Source organism: Tubulanus polymorphus, chromosome 10, assembly GCF_964204645.1.
Source record: "Tubulanus polymorphus chromosome 10, tnTubPoly1.2, whole genome shotgun sequence".
Taxonomy (NCBI): domain Eukaryota; kingdom Metazoa; phylum Nemertea; class Palaeonemertea; order Tubulaniformes; family Tubulanidae; genus Tubulanus; species Tubulanus polymorphus.
This window is the reverse complement of record NC_134034.1, coordinates 1,977,871-1,996,831: the sequence shown is the minus strand read 5'-3', so window position 1 is coordinate 1,996,831 and position 18,961 is coordinate 1,977,871. Positions and strand designations below refer to the sequence as shown.

Sequence of the window (18,961 nt, the reverse complement as noted above, 5' to 3'; positions counted from 1 at the left end):
TATCTAATCTTTCGCTGCACGTTCTGCAGTTGAATCCGTAACTGTCGAACCAAACTCGGCTCAACGGTTGCGTGAGGTAGATTTAACAAAAAAGGAACTATTTCGACCCTGAAGAGTTACACCTAAAATTCGATACAATGCAAGGAAACATGGAAACAAGAGACAGAAACATGTTTCCGTGCTTTGTTTTTGTTTTGTCTGCGTTTATGCGAAATTCAAGAAACTCGGTTTTGGGAAACGATGTTTCCTAGATCGAACATGTTTTGATCCTTGTTTCTGTGTTTCCATGCGCTGTGCACGTTCGTCTCGAGCTCACAACTGTAAAACCTGAACTAATAATCTGAATAACACATTTTTCAAACAATTTTTATTAATGTAGTTTATCTCACAGGGATGAAAATCTTCCGACCATAGACGGATTTCCGACCTTTTCTAACATTTTCTTTATTCCTGAGAATAGTGTAAATCACCTCAATCGCTTTAATCACCTCAATCGCGGGCGTCACATCGGAGCGCTCCGTAGTTAAGAGTGCTCCTTAGGACGGTTTTCGGCAGTTGTTAGCACAACTGTGAAGTCGGAGAAACCGATATGGCGTCTCATTCAAAAAGCGGTTCTAATTCAGGCCCAAACTATTAACATTTTGACCAAAAGGAAGTAAGATTTTTGGCTAAAAAGTTACTGATTTTTGTTCCCAAAAAAAAATTCTTTTTTTTTGAAAATATTTTCCGACTTTTTCAATATGGGCTATTATTATTATTATTATTATTATTATTATTATTATTATTATTATACATGTTTTAGTGCCCTGTCCAGATTAATGAAACTGCTCCAGAGCACTTACAAATAAAGAAATACGACGTACAATAAAATATGGTGATAAAAACATTACAATATTGAATTTAAAAAACAGTGAACATTCAGTAAGACAATTTCAATTGAAGGCAATTCTAAAATAATGTGCTTTTAAATTCTTTTTAAAACACTCAATAGACGTACTGGATTTAAGATGACTAGGCAAGGCATTCCAAGTTTTTGGGCCATAGACTCTTAAAGACTATAGGCTGTTTTTATCCCTGATCTCAAAACAAGACCGAATATTCGAACACAAATTTCCGGCTCTTTGCCCGTCTTTCCGGGCAGACAGCTTATTATTAGTTCTTATATTGATGTAATCGAGTTGTTATTTTTAGGGGTCTCGCGCCAGACATAAGGTACAAGCAAAACGTGTGCTTCATTCTAATGAAACTAATAATAAAGATTTTGTCGCGTGAAATTAATCAAGCTAAGGACTAAGTTCCTGGTTTCGCTCGCAATGTGTGGCTCCTCGCTGTCATACACAATAAGCTAATATTTTTCTAAAAAGAAAAACAACTTGTTTTTGGCTACTGAAATCAACTGATGAAAATACTTTGAATTTTGTAATTTTGAAATATTTTTCATTCTCATTCTTTTCTGAATCTAAAGGATGAAAAATTGCGGCATCTTGTTTTTGTTTTGCTTGAGCTGTTTTTGCCAGAGTAAAGGGCCCGGTTTTATAGACAGGTATTACCTTTAACCCGGGGGCTAACTTAATTGATAACGAATTGAGTTAGCCTCCGGGTTAAAGGTAATATCAGTCTATAAAACCGGGCCAAGGACTTAAAAAGGTGGCTGCCTTCATAACCCACTACGACGTCATCAATTATTACGAATGAATTTCAATGAATCGAGCTAGTAGACGATTTGATGGCGTCATAGAGGAATTTACGGAGGCAGACGGCGGCGGCCATGATTGACGCGTCTGCCGTCGACTTCGAATTCGCTGAAATAAACTTCAGTAGAATCAGTAGATTAAAACACTGGCAATAAACAATAAATGTAAAACCCCACAATCGACTAAATCCGACAAAAAAGTTAATTCTTTTAAATTTATAAACGCGCCTTGTATTTATTTGGCATATCATTCTCAATACAGCGAGCTCAGCATTACAGGCCTGTTAATACACAGTTAATAGATGATGTCAATGATGACGATGTTATCATATTAGACTGAAATGTTGAGCTTTCTTTATTTCTAGTAATTTAGATAAACTTTTTAGTTTTATTAACAATTGTGGGCTTTTAAGCCTAGCGCACATCGACACTGCGATTGGAGACAACTAGTCGCTACCGAACGATTACCCCGCGCACATCGAAATCTAGTTACAACCGATCAGTTGCAGCAACTGCATGGCGCGTATCGATCGTCGAGATCCAGAGCGCGCACATCGACGGATATGACTGCGATTGAGTACAACCAGTTGCTCAAAAGTAGAACATGGGCAACTGGCTGGAACTGGAGATAGATCGACGCTTACCAATCGTAAGCTCGCTCACATCGACACATTCAAGCAACTGATTGTATCCAGCCAGTTCATCTCATGCGCTGAAAACTGCCTTGCAACTAGTTGTCTCCAATCGCAGTGTCGATGTGCGCTAGGCTTTACAAGTTGAATTGTGCTTTGAATGCTTTGAAGTGAGTAGTCTTTGTGGTAAAACCACTGCAAAAGGATAGTTAGGAGATATGTGCTTCATTTCTTTTTGCTTGTGGTCGGGATTATTTTATTTTTGATGGACGTTCCTCGAAGACTAAGTCCATCTATCGTGATCACATCGTTTGTCGGTTTTGATTCGGAGCCACGTTTTAGAGGTAAAAATAGTAAGAGCGTTTGAAAATTGTCTCACAGTCTAATAGGGTTAGGGGTGGCTCCGAGAATATCCAAATCAGGGCATTCGGATATTCTTTTCTCTAGTCTAGTTGTTATGGTAGCTTGAGTATTTATAATTTATAATGTGACATTAAAGGGTTGCTCCGGAAATATTCAAATCATGATGTGGGGGTGACGATCAAGGATGGCTCCGGGTGTACTAAGTCTATTGGGAATGTCCATCTTTCTGGTAAATGTTTTTATTTTTTCTGAATGCTTGTTGCTTTCTCGTTGTATGTTTCACTCTGTCCTCTCTCTCTCTCTCTCTCACTCTTCCGAACCAGCATGTTCCTCAACGACCTCAACCTGCCGGCGACCTCCACTCCGTCTGCCGTTACCGGTAACCGTAGCAACAACAACCATAGCATCGAACGAACGACGACGGGTAACTACATCCCGAGAGGTGAGCCCTGAATTAATGACTGGGAGGGGAGGGGATGGGGAGGGAAAGGGGAGGGGAGGGGAAGGGGTATGAACGTTTGTGTTAAGCCCTTATGATTGTTCATTAAAGCCATTTTGCTTATATCTGTCTTATACTTTTCATCAATGTCTTCAAATGCTTGTCTGTAGCAAGATGCATACATGTACCGTTATAAGTTTTAGACTTTTCCTGGGAAAAAATGGCTGCCTCCATAAATCTACGCATGACATCATTGAAATTGCTGTTATGAATCGCTCGAATATAGAACTAGCGATAGAATAGGTGTTACTTCAATGATGTCATAGGGGGATTTCATGGAGGAGGTAGCCATGTTTTCTGAAAGCCCTGATTTATATAGTCTTTCAATGTACGGTTATTATTATTGTCTTTACGTATGCTAGTCTGTGTTCGGTCGATAGGAGCAAATTTGATGATGTCATAGGGGGATTTGCGCTATTCTAATTAAGTTAATGAGAATTTTTTATTGAATCGGTTGCAGTTGATTACGAAATTCCGGGTGATTCGGCCTTCAAGTAAGCGGTGAAAAATAGAAACGACTAAAAATCAATTAATCAGTTTATTTGATGAAAAATAACATTACTTACCCTAAACTCGTGAAACATAAGGCAATGATGCCGGTGTCTGTCCTAACGAAATGAAAAAAATGAACGAATTTATAAAGCTCGAAATTCTTACCAAACCTCGAAATTTGATTTTAACCTCGATAATTTTATGAGTTTTAATTTTCGAAAACATGGTGATTTTAAAAAGCGATGGATGATGTTCCACTGTGGAACCGCTGTTCCGCTGTGGAATCGTCGCTTGTCGCGTAGTTTGTGATAACTCGATTAGAATTAACGAATGAAACTACTAAAACGATAGCGTATTATTCGTCTCGATTCAAGTGGATTTCGCTGTATTTTTAGTCCTTACCATCCGTATGCGAGATTTCCTAGATATTACCCCTTCCTTTTCAACTGTATCCTAAATCAGAATCTTCAAGCGAATTTTGCTAAACGTCTATTCCAACTTAGCTCGAGAGCACACATCCGGTAACCTAGCTCGGTCAGTTTTGGTAATACATACCCGAAGAGTACCAGCACAGAGGCAGACGGACAGTTGAACTGAAACATCTATATTCAATCCATTGTATTGAAAGTTTGCCGAAAAGTCGTTATTTAAAGCGGTTGAATATAGAGAAGTCATTCCGTTATCTGTGCTGGTCGTTTTAAGACCTTTATCGGGCGTGTACTATGAAAACTGACTGAGCTAGGTCACCTGACGTCCTCTCAAGCATAGTTGAAATAGACATTATATTTTAACCCCTTCCTTTCGGAGTAGAACGCATACTTTACGAATGACCCTTTGTATTGTATATATATATTCTAGATATGCCTAGTCGTATTAAGTTTAGTTTTTCTATTTCTGAGTAGTTGTTAGTTTATCAGAGTCGCACGACGGTGACCAGGACGACCCCCTCCGCCCCAAACACCCCCTCACAGCCGATTCGGTAGGTATTAATTTCGATTTTCCAATTTCTAGGCCAGTCGTCACCCGACCCCGAACTGGTAGGGATGAGAGCACGTGCTAAACAATTGAAAACTAGTAGAGTCGTTAGAGGTAAATTAAAAAAAGAGTCAAAAATTAATTTTCATGAAATTATTCTTTTAATTCCAAAGGCTTTGGAATAGGTAAGAAAAATTAGATTTTATGAATTTTTGTCATATATCGAAGGTAAAGTATTGATGTATATGCGATTGGTTGCATTTACTGAGAAGGCTCATGAATTCAATTAACGCATTTAGAAACCTTTTGAAAAGGTTTAGCTAGTATCTTGTGAAATTTGGGCCTGGTCGCATGTCCAGAAATCATCTAAAATCATGGATACGTTCGGAAGCAAGATTGTCTACGACCAAATGAGCTTAGATCTAAGCCTTGGCTATGCAACTGGGGTCAGTTCCACAGTCGAAACTATAGCCCGGAAGTGGTTTAAATCTTACGACTCGTCTTAGATTGTTAGATCAGGTATAGTACTAATAAATTGGTCTGGACTGATCTTAGATAAAAACCATGACTATGTATTTTTATTATCTAAATAACTTTTTACTCAAAAATCTCATGTAAATGTTCTGAAGTTTCGTTTGTTTTCTTGTATTTTCAGCTGAGCCGCCGTTTTGAGTTTGGACCGCGCGCGCAATCGCGTCAAGGCGAGTCAAATCCTCCGGTCACGTGACGCAACGGTCACACACGACGACGACGACGCCCCCTGGTGTTAACATTATAGAATACAAAAAAAACATTACTTATAATATCAACGATGTAATGGATAATTATCGTAAGATAGACGAACATCATATCCTAAACAGAATCACTTTCAATCGTCAAACCTTAAATGTGTTCCGTGGACCTAGTTCCGCAGTTCCCAGCTAGAATTTGACTCTTAAGCGGTTAAAATGATTTCTAATGGGCTTATTTTAATTCTAGAATTAGAGAATTTAACGTTAAACCGAAAATGCGGACCCGAATCTTAAGTTCCCTGCTCGAATTTGACTCTATGGACTTAAAACGTTGAAAATGAACTGATTTTAACTCATAATTAACATGAAACTCTGTGATTCTGTTAGATTTTGATTATCCGGTAAAAAACAACGTGAACTGATTTTTAGTAAAAAAACATCAATAAACATGAACTGATTTTAACTCATAATTAACACGAAACTCTGTGATTCTCCGTTAGATTTTGATTGTCCGGTAAAAAACAACGTGAACTGATTTTTAGTAAAAAGCATCGATAAACATGAACTGATTTTAACTCTGCGGTCAAATTTATCCTACAACTGTGCATTTACGAGTGAAACTTGACCGAAACTGACTCCTAGAGTCATTTCTACAGCCGTTCAGTAGATACGACTCTTAAATTCGATGTTTACCGAATGAACTAATCTTTTTAGCCGTTTTAGAGTCAATCTCCGTACTGCGGAACCGGGTCCACAGCTGATTAATGGCAATCTTTCGCACTTAGCTAGAAATCGAGAATCGAAACGAAAAATGTCGATAAAAAGTTTGTAATGATTTCAATAATATTCGTTATAATGTTCTATGTATGATGTATTATGTAGTGAATGCTTTTACACCGTGGGAACAATTCACATATCTATTATATATCGTGTATAAATGCAGATATCCAGGACGCAGTTCCACAGCTGCGGGTTAAGGCTTTGGACTCCTTCAAGTAAAGACAATGAACTGATTTTGAATGTAGAGTTGAAATCATTGAAAATGAACTGATTTTGACTGTAGAGTTAAAGTCAATTGAATGAATTGATTTTAACTGTAGAGTTAAAGTCAATTGAATGAATTGATTTTGAATGTAGAGTTAAAATCATCGAAAATGAACTGATTTTGACTGTAGAGTTAAAATCATCGAAAATGAACTGATTTTAAATGTAGAGTTAGAATCATTGAAAATGAACTGATTTTGACTGTAGAGTTAAAATCAATTGAAATGAACTGATTTTAAATGTAGAGTTAAAATCAATTGAAATGAACTGATTTTAAATGTAGAGTTAAAATCAATTGAAATGAACTGATTTTGAATGTAGAATTAAAGTCAATTGAAATGAACTGATTTTGACTGTAGAATTATGTATTGAAAACTCACTTTTACCATTTGAGCTAACTCTCAACTTGCAGCTGTGGAACTGGGTTCGAGTGTAACTCCACAAAAAATACTTTTCAAGAATTCTCGCTTGCTATGTGACATTTTATAGCGATACCTTAGATAACTGCCTCCGTAAATCCCCCTATGACATCATCGAATTGTCGAAGAAAGTGATTTGATTCATTACATAAATGTCACTGCGATAGTTGTTAGTGGTGTCATCGAGGGATTTATGGAGGCGGCCATCTTTCCTGGTAATATAATCCCTGTAGTTTGGATATTATTTGTAATACCGGCGCGATGATGAAGTACTAGGGGTTCGAAGGAAAACTTTTTAACTAGGCTTATAAATTCCCCACACCATATTCCTAACTTAAGGTAGATTTCAAGGTCTTCTCGTTTGGAAAAAAGGATTTTCGATTTGAAAGCTCTTTCGACTGTACAGATGGGTATATAGGGGTGGGCGGCTTACGGGCTGAGGGGAACTGTTGTAGAAATGCTTTCACGTTTCCGACGAGGGGGCGCTTTAAATCTAGAAATACCGACTAAAAAAAAAATGCCGCGAAAAATTCGTAACTGTGAACTTTCTGTTCATCGAAATTCTACCGTATCTACGCGGAACTAGGGCCCAGTCGAGACTTAACCCGAACTTGAAATAAAGTCGGTTTCAACTGCTTAGATCGGTGATAGAACTGCCATTGAGCTTAGACTGGTCTAAAGTTGTTAGATTGCCTATACAAACGAATATAAGTTTTGGCCAGTCTAAAGTTGTGTTAGATCGGCTTTAGAAACAGAACTTGAGCTGAGACCGGTCTTAAATCTAAGTCGTGGGCGGTACGCACTGGGCCCCCGATCTTAAACGTTAAACTTTTTGAGGGATGATGATAGTTTTGACTTAGAGGTTTTAATTTCCAGTGGGGTCAAACCGTGATAACATTATATTCTGTCCATTGTGTTGTTTATAGATTAGAGGTAGGCGGTGCGCTGTTAATCCATATTTCATTGATATGAATTAATATTTTGGATATTTTCCTTTTTAGGAGCAAGGGCTCGTGTAGTCCTTAGCCGTATTTAACTTTCGATGATGGGTAAAGGATGTTCTTCAGTTTGAAATCCTAGTCATTTAGTCAATATTCTGCTCGAAGATTGAACTTGGTTGCGCAAAAAAGAAATTTTAAAAAATTCCACCCTAGTGTGTTGAATAACGGGAATACCACTATAATGCGTCTACACCGCAGTGCGGTGTATCGTTAGTCACTAATATTTCACTATGTTTGACAGGTGCTGCCGTCTTTCAATAGAGATAAAAATGAATTACTAATGACGTCAATACACCGTAGTGCTGTGTACTAGCAAAATCCATCAGCGATTCATACACCGCACTGCGGTGCAGACGCACTGATAGGGTTAAACCGTAAAATCGGAACTGATTTCGGCAGCAAGTTTTTCAATTTCGCGAAGCGATCGTCATTTTTTCGCTTGACATGTTTTTGTTTTTTTTTGTTTTCTCTCGTTTCTCAACTCGCGTTCGTGTAAATAGAGACAATTAAACGTCATTTCATTATATTCGAAAAAAATATTTAAATATTTAATAATAAAAACGAAAACTGCTTTACGTGTGTCAAACCGTAGAATCCGAGAAATTAGCATGAATTGTTTGTCGCTGAAGAATGCTTTTGTAATATATAGATATATATAGATATCGATAATTATATTATTATTATTATTATTATTATTATTATTATTATATTAATATCATTGAATATTTTGTGTATAATTTCGGTTTTAAGTAAGTCTGGGTTTTAGTAGTTAAGTCTACTACATCGGTGTTCGGTTGTTCGTATATATGTATGGTGTGTTCTATGCGTGAAGGATATGTTTATTAATTTCAGATCGTTCATTTTGTTGCGTACGCGTGAAATCTCGATTTCTCGACGCCTTATTCGCCAAATCGGCCATTTTTCCCGATACTATACTCGAGGCCAGAAAAAAATCGATACCTTGTTACTTATTTCTGCTGAGCTTAAAAGTTGACCCGGCCGGCCGCCTATCTCTACCCGGTACAATCACGATCAAGCTTACAATTACAGACCCGACGGTCAAAGGAATGAACTGATGACAAATTTCATTGCAGTTTACAAAATCTTCGATCGGCCGGTTAGGAGAAGCAAGGTATTGTTACTATTTAGTCTAAGCGTTATAGTACGCACTTACCCCCCCCCCCTCCCTCACCTTATGCGTACGTAACAAATGAATGACCTTTTTTTCTCAGAGGTTTGTTTTTTTTTTTAACGCATTTTTTCTCACATTTTCTTCGCCGCGAAATATGCGTCTGCTCACCGCGCAAACTGTGCGATCGCGCGTACGAAAGGGTTTAAAACTGCCAGTAAAATGACCGGTATGTTTTCTTATTTTTCGCTAACTTAATTCACAATAATTTTTCGGATATCGCCGGGTTTTTTCCCCGCTTCTTAATCGAACACCTCTCTTAGGTTATTTTCATGGCTGCGTTTTTAGAGAAATAATCGACCTATTCGATGATTCGGTGCTTTTTATAGTTCGTTTGAAATTCGGGACCCAGAAAAATGTCGCTCCTGCACCGTAATTAATATTAATATTTATATTAATATATATCCAACATATGTAATTTGTATGATGTATGATCTATGGGCTTTGGTTAGAATTTCAATCCTGGGATTTCGATACGCGGTCTTTAAATCCAGGCCGAAGATATCTATTGAATTGTTCCCGGGCTCATTCCTCATTCACCCACACGTATCAAGGCTTTCTCTACTTATAGGTGAAATAATCACTTCCAAACCGGGCCGTATCTGAAGACTGTAGAAATAAGGCTACCTCCGAAAATCGCCCAATTTGATGATGTCATAGGTGGATTTATGGAGGCAGACATCTTTGGAAGTGCCTATAGATCAAATTGCTAGTGATCAATTTGATGATGTCATAGGGGGATTTATGGAGGAAGACATCTTCTCTGGAGGTGCTTATAGCGAAAATAGCCAGTTGATTCGATGATGTCATCGGGGACTTCATGGAGGCGGCCATCTTTTCTAGAAGAGTCTGTAGATCAAATTAGTAATTCGATGATGTCATAGGGGGATTAAGGAGGCAGCCTGCGATATCTACGGTTCAGAAATGGTCTAGTTTATATAGTATATGACATGTAATTAGAGGGTCAGTAAGAAGTATTCGAGAATAAGAGATTGAATGCAATATTGCGATTGCGGCGGAAAAATGGTAAATTCTACTTTCATCCTATAAATTTAAACACATTTGCGACGCACGTTTGTGTAAAATATCGCGTTCACCTTGCTTTAAAGTAAGTAGAAATGTTTAATGGGTAAATTTCTATGTAGTGCGTGTGCTGTAATACACTAAGAGTCATTGATTATAAACTCTATTATTATACTCGCTGGTTGTATGAATCTGGATTTATTAATGTGCAAATCTTCAAAAAACGCTGAATAAAAATCTCTACTGTTAGAAAATATAATTGAAGCTTCGTTTTTTCGTTTTATTTCTGTGCTCCGCGAGTCCCGGGTTCGAACCCGTTCGTTTGAGACTGATCTGCCAAGAATTTTCGCAGATGACTGCCTGTTGTTTAGAGAGATAAACTCCATCGAGGACCAGCACGCCCTACAACAGGACCTTGGCATGGGCTGAAATGTGGGGCATTTGTTTTAATGCAGCTATGGTATTGCATTCTACCGAGGGGGGCGGCAACTGCCCCAATATGGCCGTTACTAGCACTGATTCAAAACAAACGACAAAGAACAAGCTTTATTTTTTACGGACTTTCGCTTTAGTGAAGTCCATTTTGCTATCGCATATGAAACTTTCTGCCTTTGGTACAAAGTAACTTCCGAACGAAGCTTTCTCTTCAGAACTTTCAAAACATTCAATGCAGTAATAAAATCTCGAACCCTATTGAAATTCATCGGAATGCGTCCCTTATTTATCAATTTAGTTATTTACATTTAGTTTCGAAAGATTTAGCTCTTTCACGTATGCCAGTGAAGCGTTGGTTGGTTTTCTCGGGTGCATATAGTCTTCGTTTTTAGCAGTGCTTTGTTTTAGTAAAACTCGTAACATGTAAGGTATTTCGAAGTCTTTATCTACGATACATTTCCAATACAGCTGATTTATACAATTTGCATCAATAGGAAATTGACAAAAATACACAAAGAATTGTAAACTTTAATCCATATAAGGGCCTTAATGAAAATAGTATTTCATGAACCATTGATGAGCACCACAGTGAAAATACATATAGTTGCAATACACGTAATTAAACAATTGAAAAGTTTTTACATGACGAACATGTTTGTCGTTTTATTCTTACACAACAATTAGATACCCTGCTAAATGGATTATTTAAAAACAGTTTAGTAGTTGCCAGTTGCGAGTTGAGCGTCAACAACCGTCAACGGGCCCAGTGTCGGAACGTATGGTTTTGTGCTGTTGATATAATCGCATCTAAGCTTGTCGACAGACCAGTTGGTGGGATTGTTTTTTTTTCGGTTGAAAAAAAGATTGCAGGAATAAAACACAGGAGTTTCGGAATTTAAAGCATTAAAACTAGAGATGAGACGCTCAGATTCGTCTCGCCATAGCCCGCCAGACAGCCAGAAATGTCAGATTCGCACAGAAATAGCCCACCAGACAGCCCGAAATGTCAGATTCGCACAGAAATAGCCCGCCAGACAGCCCGAAATGTCAAATTCGCACAGAAATAGCCCGCCAGACAGCCGGAAATGTCAAATTCGCACAGACGTAGCCCGCCAGAGAGCCCGAAATGTCAAATTCGCACAGACATAGCCCGCCAGACAGCCAGAAATGTCAGATTCGCACAGACATAGCCCACCAGAAATGTCAGATGTTGGCAAATCTGGTTTATGATTTCAAATTCAAACTCTGCAGGAAATTTTGGATGCGTGCAAAAAATCCATTCGACTGTAAACAGAACGAATAGAGGCCTGAGAGTATGGCGGTGTCTGTGAGGGGACAGACGAGGGGGGGCAGGGTCTAAAGATTGTAGATCGAGAAATCTTTTATTTCTATTTTTGGTTGAATGAATTTTTCGCACGCATCCAAAATTTCCTGCAGAGTTTGAATTTGAAATCATAAACCAGATTTGCCAACTATTGAATCAATTGTCAATTTCTGGTTTGTCAATTTCTGACAATGATTGACAGTGTGAGATGAGAGGCAGGTGGCGCAGACGCAGTCAATATAAACCAATCAGTTTCATCAACATTTCATCAACTTGGAATCGTTCGTATTCGAAGGTAAGTTCATTTTGATGCTGTTGAATCATCGAGTCAACATTGATCAGATTAAATCATCAAAACTCGATTCTAATTGTAGAAATTGAATGCGTTTATTTCTGTTAAGTTTAACTAGAATCAGATGTAGGTTCTTGACGATCAATTAGAGATGTATTGAATATTCGGTGATGACTGCTAAAAATCAGTCCAAAATATCACCGATGTATTTGTCTTTATTTTAGGTTTATAAATCGCTCGTATAAATCTGTGATTTGTCACCAAAACAACTATTAAAATGATGGGTGAGTTTTAATCATGATTAAACTGTAGACTCTTAAAATTAATTGCACAAATGAAATCAGGATTCTCTCTATCGGCAAAGTTAGATAATTATAACGATGATAATATTAAAACATAAATTTTCAATTTGTAGCGTCAACGCTGATGAAAATGTTGAGAAGTTTACTTCCGTTCATGCTGTTAGTGATCTGTTTGTGGTCGTTGGTGAACGCTAAAGACGCGATTGATGATTCAAGCGAAGAAGAACTCGCTCATGATCTCGCTCGCCGTCGTATTAGATTCGACTACCATGTAGCTAAACCTCCAAAATACAACTTCGGACCACGCAGAACTGGATAAACTACCGATTCCACATCATGTAATTTGTGAGAATTGATAGAACATAATTTTGATCGATGATCAAAAAACTAAAATTATGTTTTTCATTTCAAGTTCTTCAATAGCCGCAATCACACAAGCATTTTTGGCCCGGAACAACTGTTCACACGGGTTGGTTTGCAATTTGTGGTTAACGATTGGAGATTTGGCTGTGTAAGGTATGAATCACATTATGTTTCATTCAGTAGCCTATGTCGTAATACATTGACGCGATTTGTGGGCTCAGATTTCACATGGTCACAGTCGAATGATCGTGGGTGGGTACTGAGGGAATTCACTATACGCCAGGTCAATTGAGTCTATTCACGCTCGTAACACAAACTAAGTCCCGTACTAACGTGCAGTCAGCCCTATGTTTATGGGCCCTGGTTGTTTATTATGAAGAAGATTTTTTATGACTGCGGTCTTTCGTCGAAAACCTGGTGAAATCCTAAACGGCAGTAGAAACTGGCTGCCTGCAGCGAATTTCTGTACTGGATTCGTGTATGTAGCAGCGCAGTGCTTCACAATTGGTTCTTTTTCTATACGATAGATGGCGGTACGGTAGATAAATTCGAATACAAATTTTTTTTATTGCGTATAGTATGGAAGCCCTGAAACGACATTGCCAGTTGCGAGCACAGGGGCTCGTCACGATAGCGGGGGTCTTTTTTATAGGTGGTACCAAGGATACTGGGTCAAATCTTTGATTTTGGACCCCCAGCTATCGTGACGAGCCCCTGTTGTTGCGAGTTGAGCGTCAACAACCGTCAACGGGCCAAGTGTAAATGTGCAGTGTCGGAACGTATGGTTTTGTGCTATTGATATAATCGCATCTAAGCTTGTCGACAGACCAGTTGGTGGGATTATTTTTTTGGTTGAAAAAAAAGAAGTAGATTGCGAGAATAAAACACAGGAGTTTCAGGTTTAACTCTTAAATCGATTTAATTTCTTCATTAAATCAGTTTATCTGTAGTTAAACGATAGGCCTCAATCCAGGATTTGCTATATCAAACTTAACTAAACGAAGGACAAATCAATCATATTTATTCTCATACAACAATTATACAAAATGCCAGGAGTGCTCGAGGAATTATAATGCAAGCTCCTCAAACACGTGGACTTTAAAAAACAACTAGTCCAACCACTATAGGCGTATAAACTATAAACGAGAGTTTATACGCCATGGTCCAACCATAGACTAAAAAAAGTCTATGGCCCAACCATGGACTCAATTGTCCATGGCTCCCCGCACTAAAACCAGAGATAAACCTGGCCAAATACTCTGGAAAGCGTAGGATTAAGTAATCGATCTGATATACATTTTTTACATCATTTTATTTTCACATATCATTAACATATCATCACATATATTATTAACTTTTAGCTTATTTTCTCAGATTTTGATAGTACTATTACCCTATATGAAATTGTACTAACTTAAAACCATAAAAGTTACATGTAAGGAATTTCGAAGTCTTTATCTACGATACATTTCCACTACAGCTGATTTATACAATTTGCATCAATAGGAAAATGAGTAAAATTCACAAAGAATTGTAAACTTTGATCCATATAAGGGCCTTAATGAAAATAGTATTTTATGAACCATTGATAAGCAGCACAGTGAAAATACATATAGTTGCAATACACACAGAAGAAAAGTTTTTATATGAATGACAAACATGTTTGTCGTTTTATTCTTACACAACAATTATACCCGCTAAATGAGTTATTTAAAAACAGTTCAAAATAAAAACATTAAACCTACAAATTCACTCACTCTGGAAAGCTTAAGGTTAACTAATTAATCTTAATTATTACAAGTAAACTAAAAACATTGCCAAATTTTCCTCGTTTTTAAGAGATTTCTTCAAACATTATCAACTAGCTTATTTCACAAATGTTACATTTGAAACAAAGCAGGATCTGATCTAAGCACTAGTCCAATTGCCCGGGACAAGTATATTTTCATTAGGGCATGTAGGTTATCATTATCACTCGTCCACCGGGCTTGAGTAATTCTATATCTCAAACCTTTTATCCCACTCAATGCAAGGGATGATTTGGGTCACAATTGGACTGCTCGGCAAGTTGATTTTTGAGGGGGCAAGTGATATTACATATGCTTGCCCCAATGTCAAGTGGCATTTATTCATTAGATCAAACCCTGCAAACTATCATAAAGGTTTTTCTTTGTGACAATTTAAGATAAATCAAGTATTTTCATATAAATATGGTTTGATTGGCGAAGCTGCGGTATTCGGTAACTTCTTAATTGTATTATTCAACTTGGATAGTAGATATAAATACAACTCAATATAAAGATCATAAATTCTTCTTGTCCAGATATGACAGGCCCCACACAGACGTGGTTAAACCGATAATCAAAACAAAGCTAGGACAATTGACCAATTAGCACTGTATCCTCAAGAAACTGCTCCTTCTATTCTATGCTCCTGCTATTTTAGACAAGGCCTTAATTAAATCAGTATCTTATGAACCACTGAAAAGCACCACAGTGGAATTGTTGCTATAAAGCTTAACAACTGAAAAGTTTCGACACGAATGATGAAAATGTACATCGTTTTATTCACACAACAATAATATCTTAATCGAGGAATCGTGATGCAAGTTCCTAATTTCCAAACATGCGTTATGTGTTACAATAACAGTCTCCGACATAAAAGCATTAAAACTAGAGATGAGACATACAGATTCACTCTGGAAATCATAGTATCAACTAATCATTACTTTCACTAGAAAACTAGAATTTTGCCCACTTTGCCTTGTCTTAAAGATGTCCAAACACCTTGACATTAAACACTACTAAGTATTGTGACGTTTTTTCTGGCAGCTTCGAAAACATCAACATAATTATACAATCGGTAACGGATCAATGACGTCAATAACTTAAGTTTATAGCTGTTTTACATTCGTTCTAAAAAGCAAAATGTATTAACCAGATTTTAGATAGTTAGTCTACCCCAGTATAACAATCAACAGTCACAGCAGTGATTGAGCGCGGCTAGTTCAAAGGAGGGCCGATCTTTCATCACAGTTATTCAAAGCATTCTATCATATCAGTTATTTTTTTAAGTGTGTTCGATTTAGTTAAGGTTTATGGTTATTTGTTTTGTTCATTACAATAACTGAGTCCGATAGAATGCTTTGAATAACAACAGAAAAGATCTCGGGTTTTCGCTATACTTAGGGAAGGTTGTTCGATAAATGAAGAACCTTGTTGATAAATATTTGAAAAAATGCCTTTTCATGTAAATAGAATATTAATTTGTTGTTTGTTTGTATTGTTGTTTATTATTTTTAATCTATTTTTTTATATTATCTATTTATTCATGTGCTTGTATTTTGTATTATTTACTATTCATTATTTATTGGTTTTTTCTTATTTATTTTGTTATCAATTTATGAACTTGTATTTTGTATTATGTATCATTTAAACTTCTCTATTTACAACTGCAGGCATTTTTTCACTGTAAAGTTCTGGGCCCTTTCTAAAAAAGCGCTACTGATTCACTGCCACTCCTTAATAATCATTATACACCCGATTTGAAGCTAAAGTGATTATTCACGAGAGCCATCTCGTGATATACAATAAAAGAAGTTCAAACAGCTATAAACGATGTTAAAACGTTCAAAATTAGTCCTAGCTATAACTTTATGCCTTGTTAATCCTAGCTAAACCTCTCAAATGTAAATAATGGTCTCCCTTCAAATAAAGCTTTTTTTCAAATACGTAGCTATGATCATCAAACAGATTGATGGAGGCTTAAAGGTCGATGTGAAAATCGACATCTACGATTCATTTGTCAAATTGGTTACATGGGCCTTCCGAAAATATCAATGCCATCAAATTAGTACATCTACAATTCAGCAAATACTTGATATTTGTACGTCAACACTGGTCTAACGCTATGTTCTATGTTTCCTAACTACGTGATATCTATACAGACAAATAGCCACAGTTGACTATGTTTAACTATGGTAAGTTCGAAGATTAAACTCACAATATCAAGTTGAAACTATATCTCAGTTTAGGCGTTAACTCGAACAGACCTACGAGTCCAAACTAGGCGCTCGACGCCAACATTTACACCTAGTGACTAACCTAACTAGACTTATCTATCAACTTAGGATCGAAGACCAATATCTTGAATTAATGGAGCTTAGCTTTTATTAGACTCTCACATTGCATAACAAATCATAAAATAGTTTCCTCGAAAACACTATATTATCCATCAGACTGGTTTGAAAAAGGTGATAAGTAAAAATCAATACTTTACTACAGAAATCCGCGATTGTCTTCACCGCTCCTGGATCTCAGTGTTTATAAGATGTTCTATTATCTATGCTGCTCCTAATAAGATACACTATTGTCTTTGCTGCTTTTAAAACATTGTTTATCCTGAATCAGTGTTTATGAGATAATCCATTAGTTTTGCTGCTCGAATCAGTGTTTATAAGATTCACTATTGTCTTTGCTGCACCTGATAAAAGTTTTATAGAAATCATCGATTGTAGAAGAATCCATCGTTGAGTGATTAATCCGTCGCTGGCTCCTCAACTTATCACCTGGGCTTCTGCAGTTTTCATCAGCAAATGGGTCAATCAGTAATCCTTCAGACCATTATCTGAGATGTAGTTTAGCTGAAACAAAGTGAAGAAAGCAAAACATTTCAGACAGATCTATCATAATTTACATGTCATTTCAAATAACAAGCAACAATGTTTTTTACAAAGCAAAATTCATTGACGTCAATTGCCGAATTAAACCCCAATAATCAATTGCAGTAGTAGGACTAGTTCATCACTGTTTAAAACTAGTAAAGATAAAAGATCAGCCATGTGGACCGGTAAATAGATTTTGATGATAGTCACTTATTAAATGATATTCATATGAGGCCTGAAATCTATATATACCGGTAATAAAGATTGCTGGGTTCAGTTCTGGCCTTTTCTGTGCACAGTTCCAGTTTGTAGATTTTGGACGAGTAGTTGATCTCCAGCTGGGCTTTTTCTGATAGTTGAAACTTAGCTGCAATCATAAAAAGATGATGTCCTGTTATCACAAACATTACATTTAGAATAAATCGAAATAATTCCACATATATCAAGTTACCTTTCATGATTGCTGGGTTCGTTATCGGAGATGATCATCTAAGTTGGTTGACCTTAAGTTATACATTTTTATAATACATTTCTTTGGTATTTTTTTTCATGTAGTCCGAAAGTTAACAATAAGATAATTTTGTCTAAGTTATACATTTCTTTGGTATCTTTTTTTTCATGTAGTCCGAAAGTTTACAATAAGATAATTTCGTCTAAGTTATACATTTCTTTGGTATCTTTTTTTTCATGTAGTCCGAAAGTTTACAATAAGATAATTTCGTCTAAGTTATACATTTCTTTGGTATTTTTTTTTCATGTAGTCCGAAAGTTTACAATAAGATAATTTCGTCTAAGTTATACATTTCTTTGGTATTTTTTTTTCATGTAGTCCGAAAGTTTACAATACGATAATTTTGTCTAAGTTATACATTTCTTTGGTATTTTTTTTTTCATGTAGTCCTAAAGTTTACAATACGATAATTTTGTCTAAGTTATACATTTCTTTGGTATTTTTTTTTTCATGTAGTCCTAAAGTTTACAATAACATAATTTCGTCTAAGTTATACATTTCTTTGGTATTTTTTTTTTCATGTAGTCCGAAAGTTTACAATAAGATAATTTCGTCTAAGTTATACATTTCTTTGGTATTTTTTTTTCATGTAGTCCGAAAGTTTACAATAAGATAATTTCGTCTAAGTTATACATTTCTTTGGTATTTTTTTTTCAAGTAGTCCGAAAGTTTACAATACGATAATTTTGTCTAAGTTATACATTTCTTTGGTATTTTTTTTTTCATGTAGTCCTAAAGTTTACAATAACATAATTTCGTCTAAGTTATACATTTCTTTGGTATTTTTTTTTTCATGTAGTCCGAAAGTTTACAATAAGATAATTTCGTCTAAGTTATACATTTCTTTGGTATTTTTTTTTCATGTAGTCCGAAAGTTTACAAGGTTGAAGAATTTTGTCTAAACATTTCCTTGGTCTTTTTTTGAAATCGAAGTACAGATATAGTCGTGTGATCGGCGGTCGAGTTTACATAATTTTGTTGGGTCGTTTTTTCCGTATAAATAGTCCGAA

General features: G+C 36.4%; 1 protein-coding gene and 1 long non-coding RNA gene across 9 annotated transcripts in view; one reads left to right on the top strand and one right to left on the bottom strand.

Moving 5' to 3' along the window:
- LOC141912317 (kinesin heavy chain-like) overlaps window positions 1-8,509 on the top strand; it is a 33,101-nt gene extending 24,592 nt beyond the window's left edge. For 4 of the 8 annotated variants that reach the window (XM_074803562.1, XM_074803563.1, XM_074803559.1 and 1 more), the window contains 4 exons: window positions 1,192-1,212; window positions 3,012-3,130; window positions 4,691-4,768; window positions 5,310-8,509. In XM_074803562.1, the coding sequence (XP_074659663.1) occupies window positions 1,192-1,212; window positions 3,012-3,130; window positions 4,691-4,768; window positions 5,310-5,326 (235 nt within the window). In that variant the 3' untranslated portion in view covers window positions 5,327-8,509. The remainder of the gene's footprint in view (window positions 1-1,191; window positions 1,213-3,011; window positions 3,131-4,690; window positions 4,769-5,309) is intronic. The other 4 variants (XM_074803564.1, XM_074803561.1, XM_074803565.1 and 1 more) reach the window with 3 other exon arrangements.
- An 8,576-nt stretch (window positions 8,510-17,085) lies between these two features.
- Window positions 17,086-18,284, bottom strand: LOC141912344 (uncharacterized). Its single transcript, XR_012620145.1, has 3 exons — window positions 17,892-18,284; window positions 17,693-17,807; window positions 17,086-17,419 (listed from the first exon to the last, which is right to left on the bottom strand). It is a non-coding gene; the product is annotated as an uncharacterized LOC141912344 (long non-coding RNA).
- Window positions 18,285-18,961: the final 677 nt, after the last annotated feature.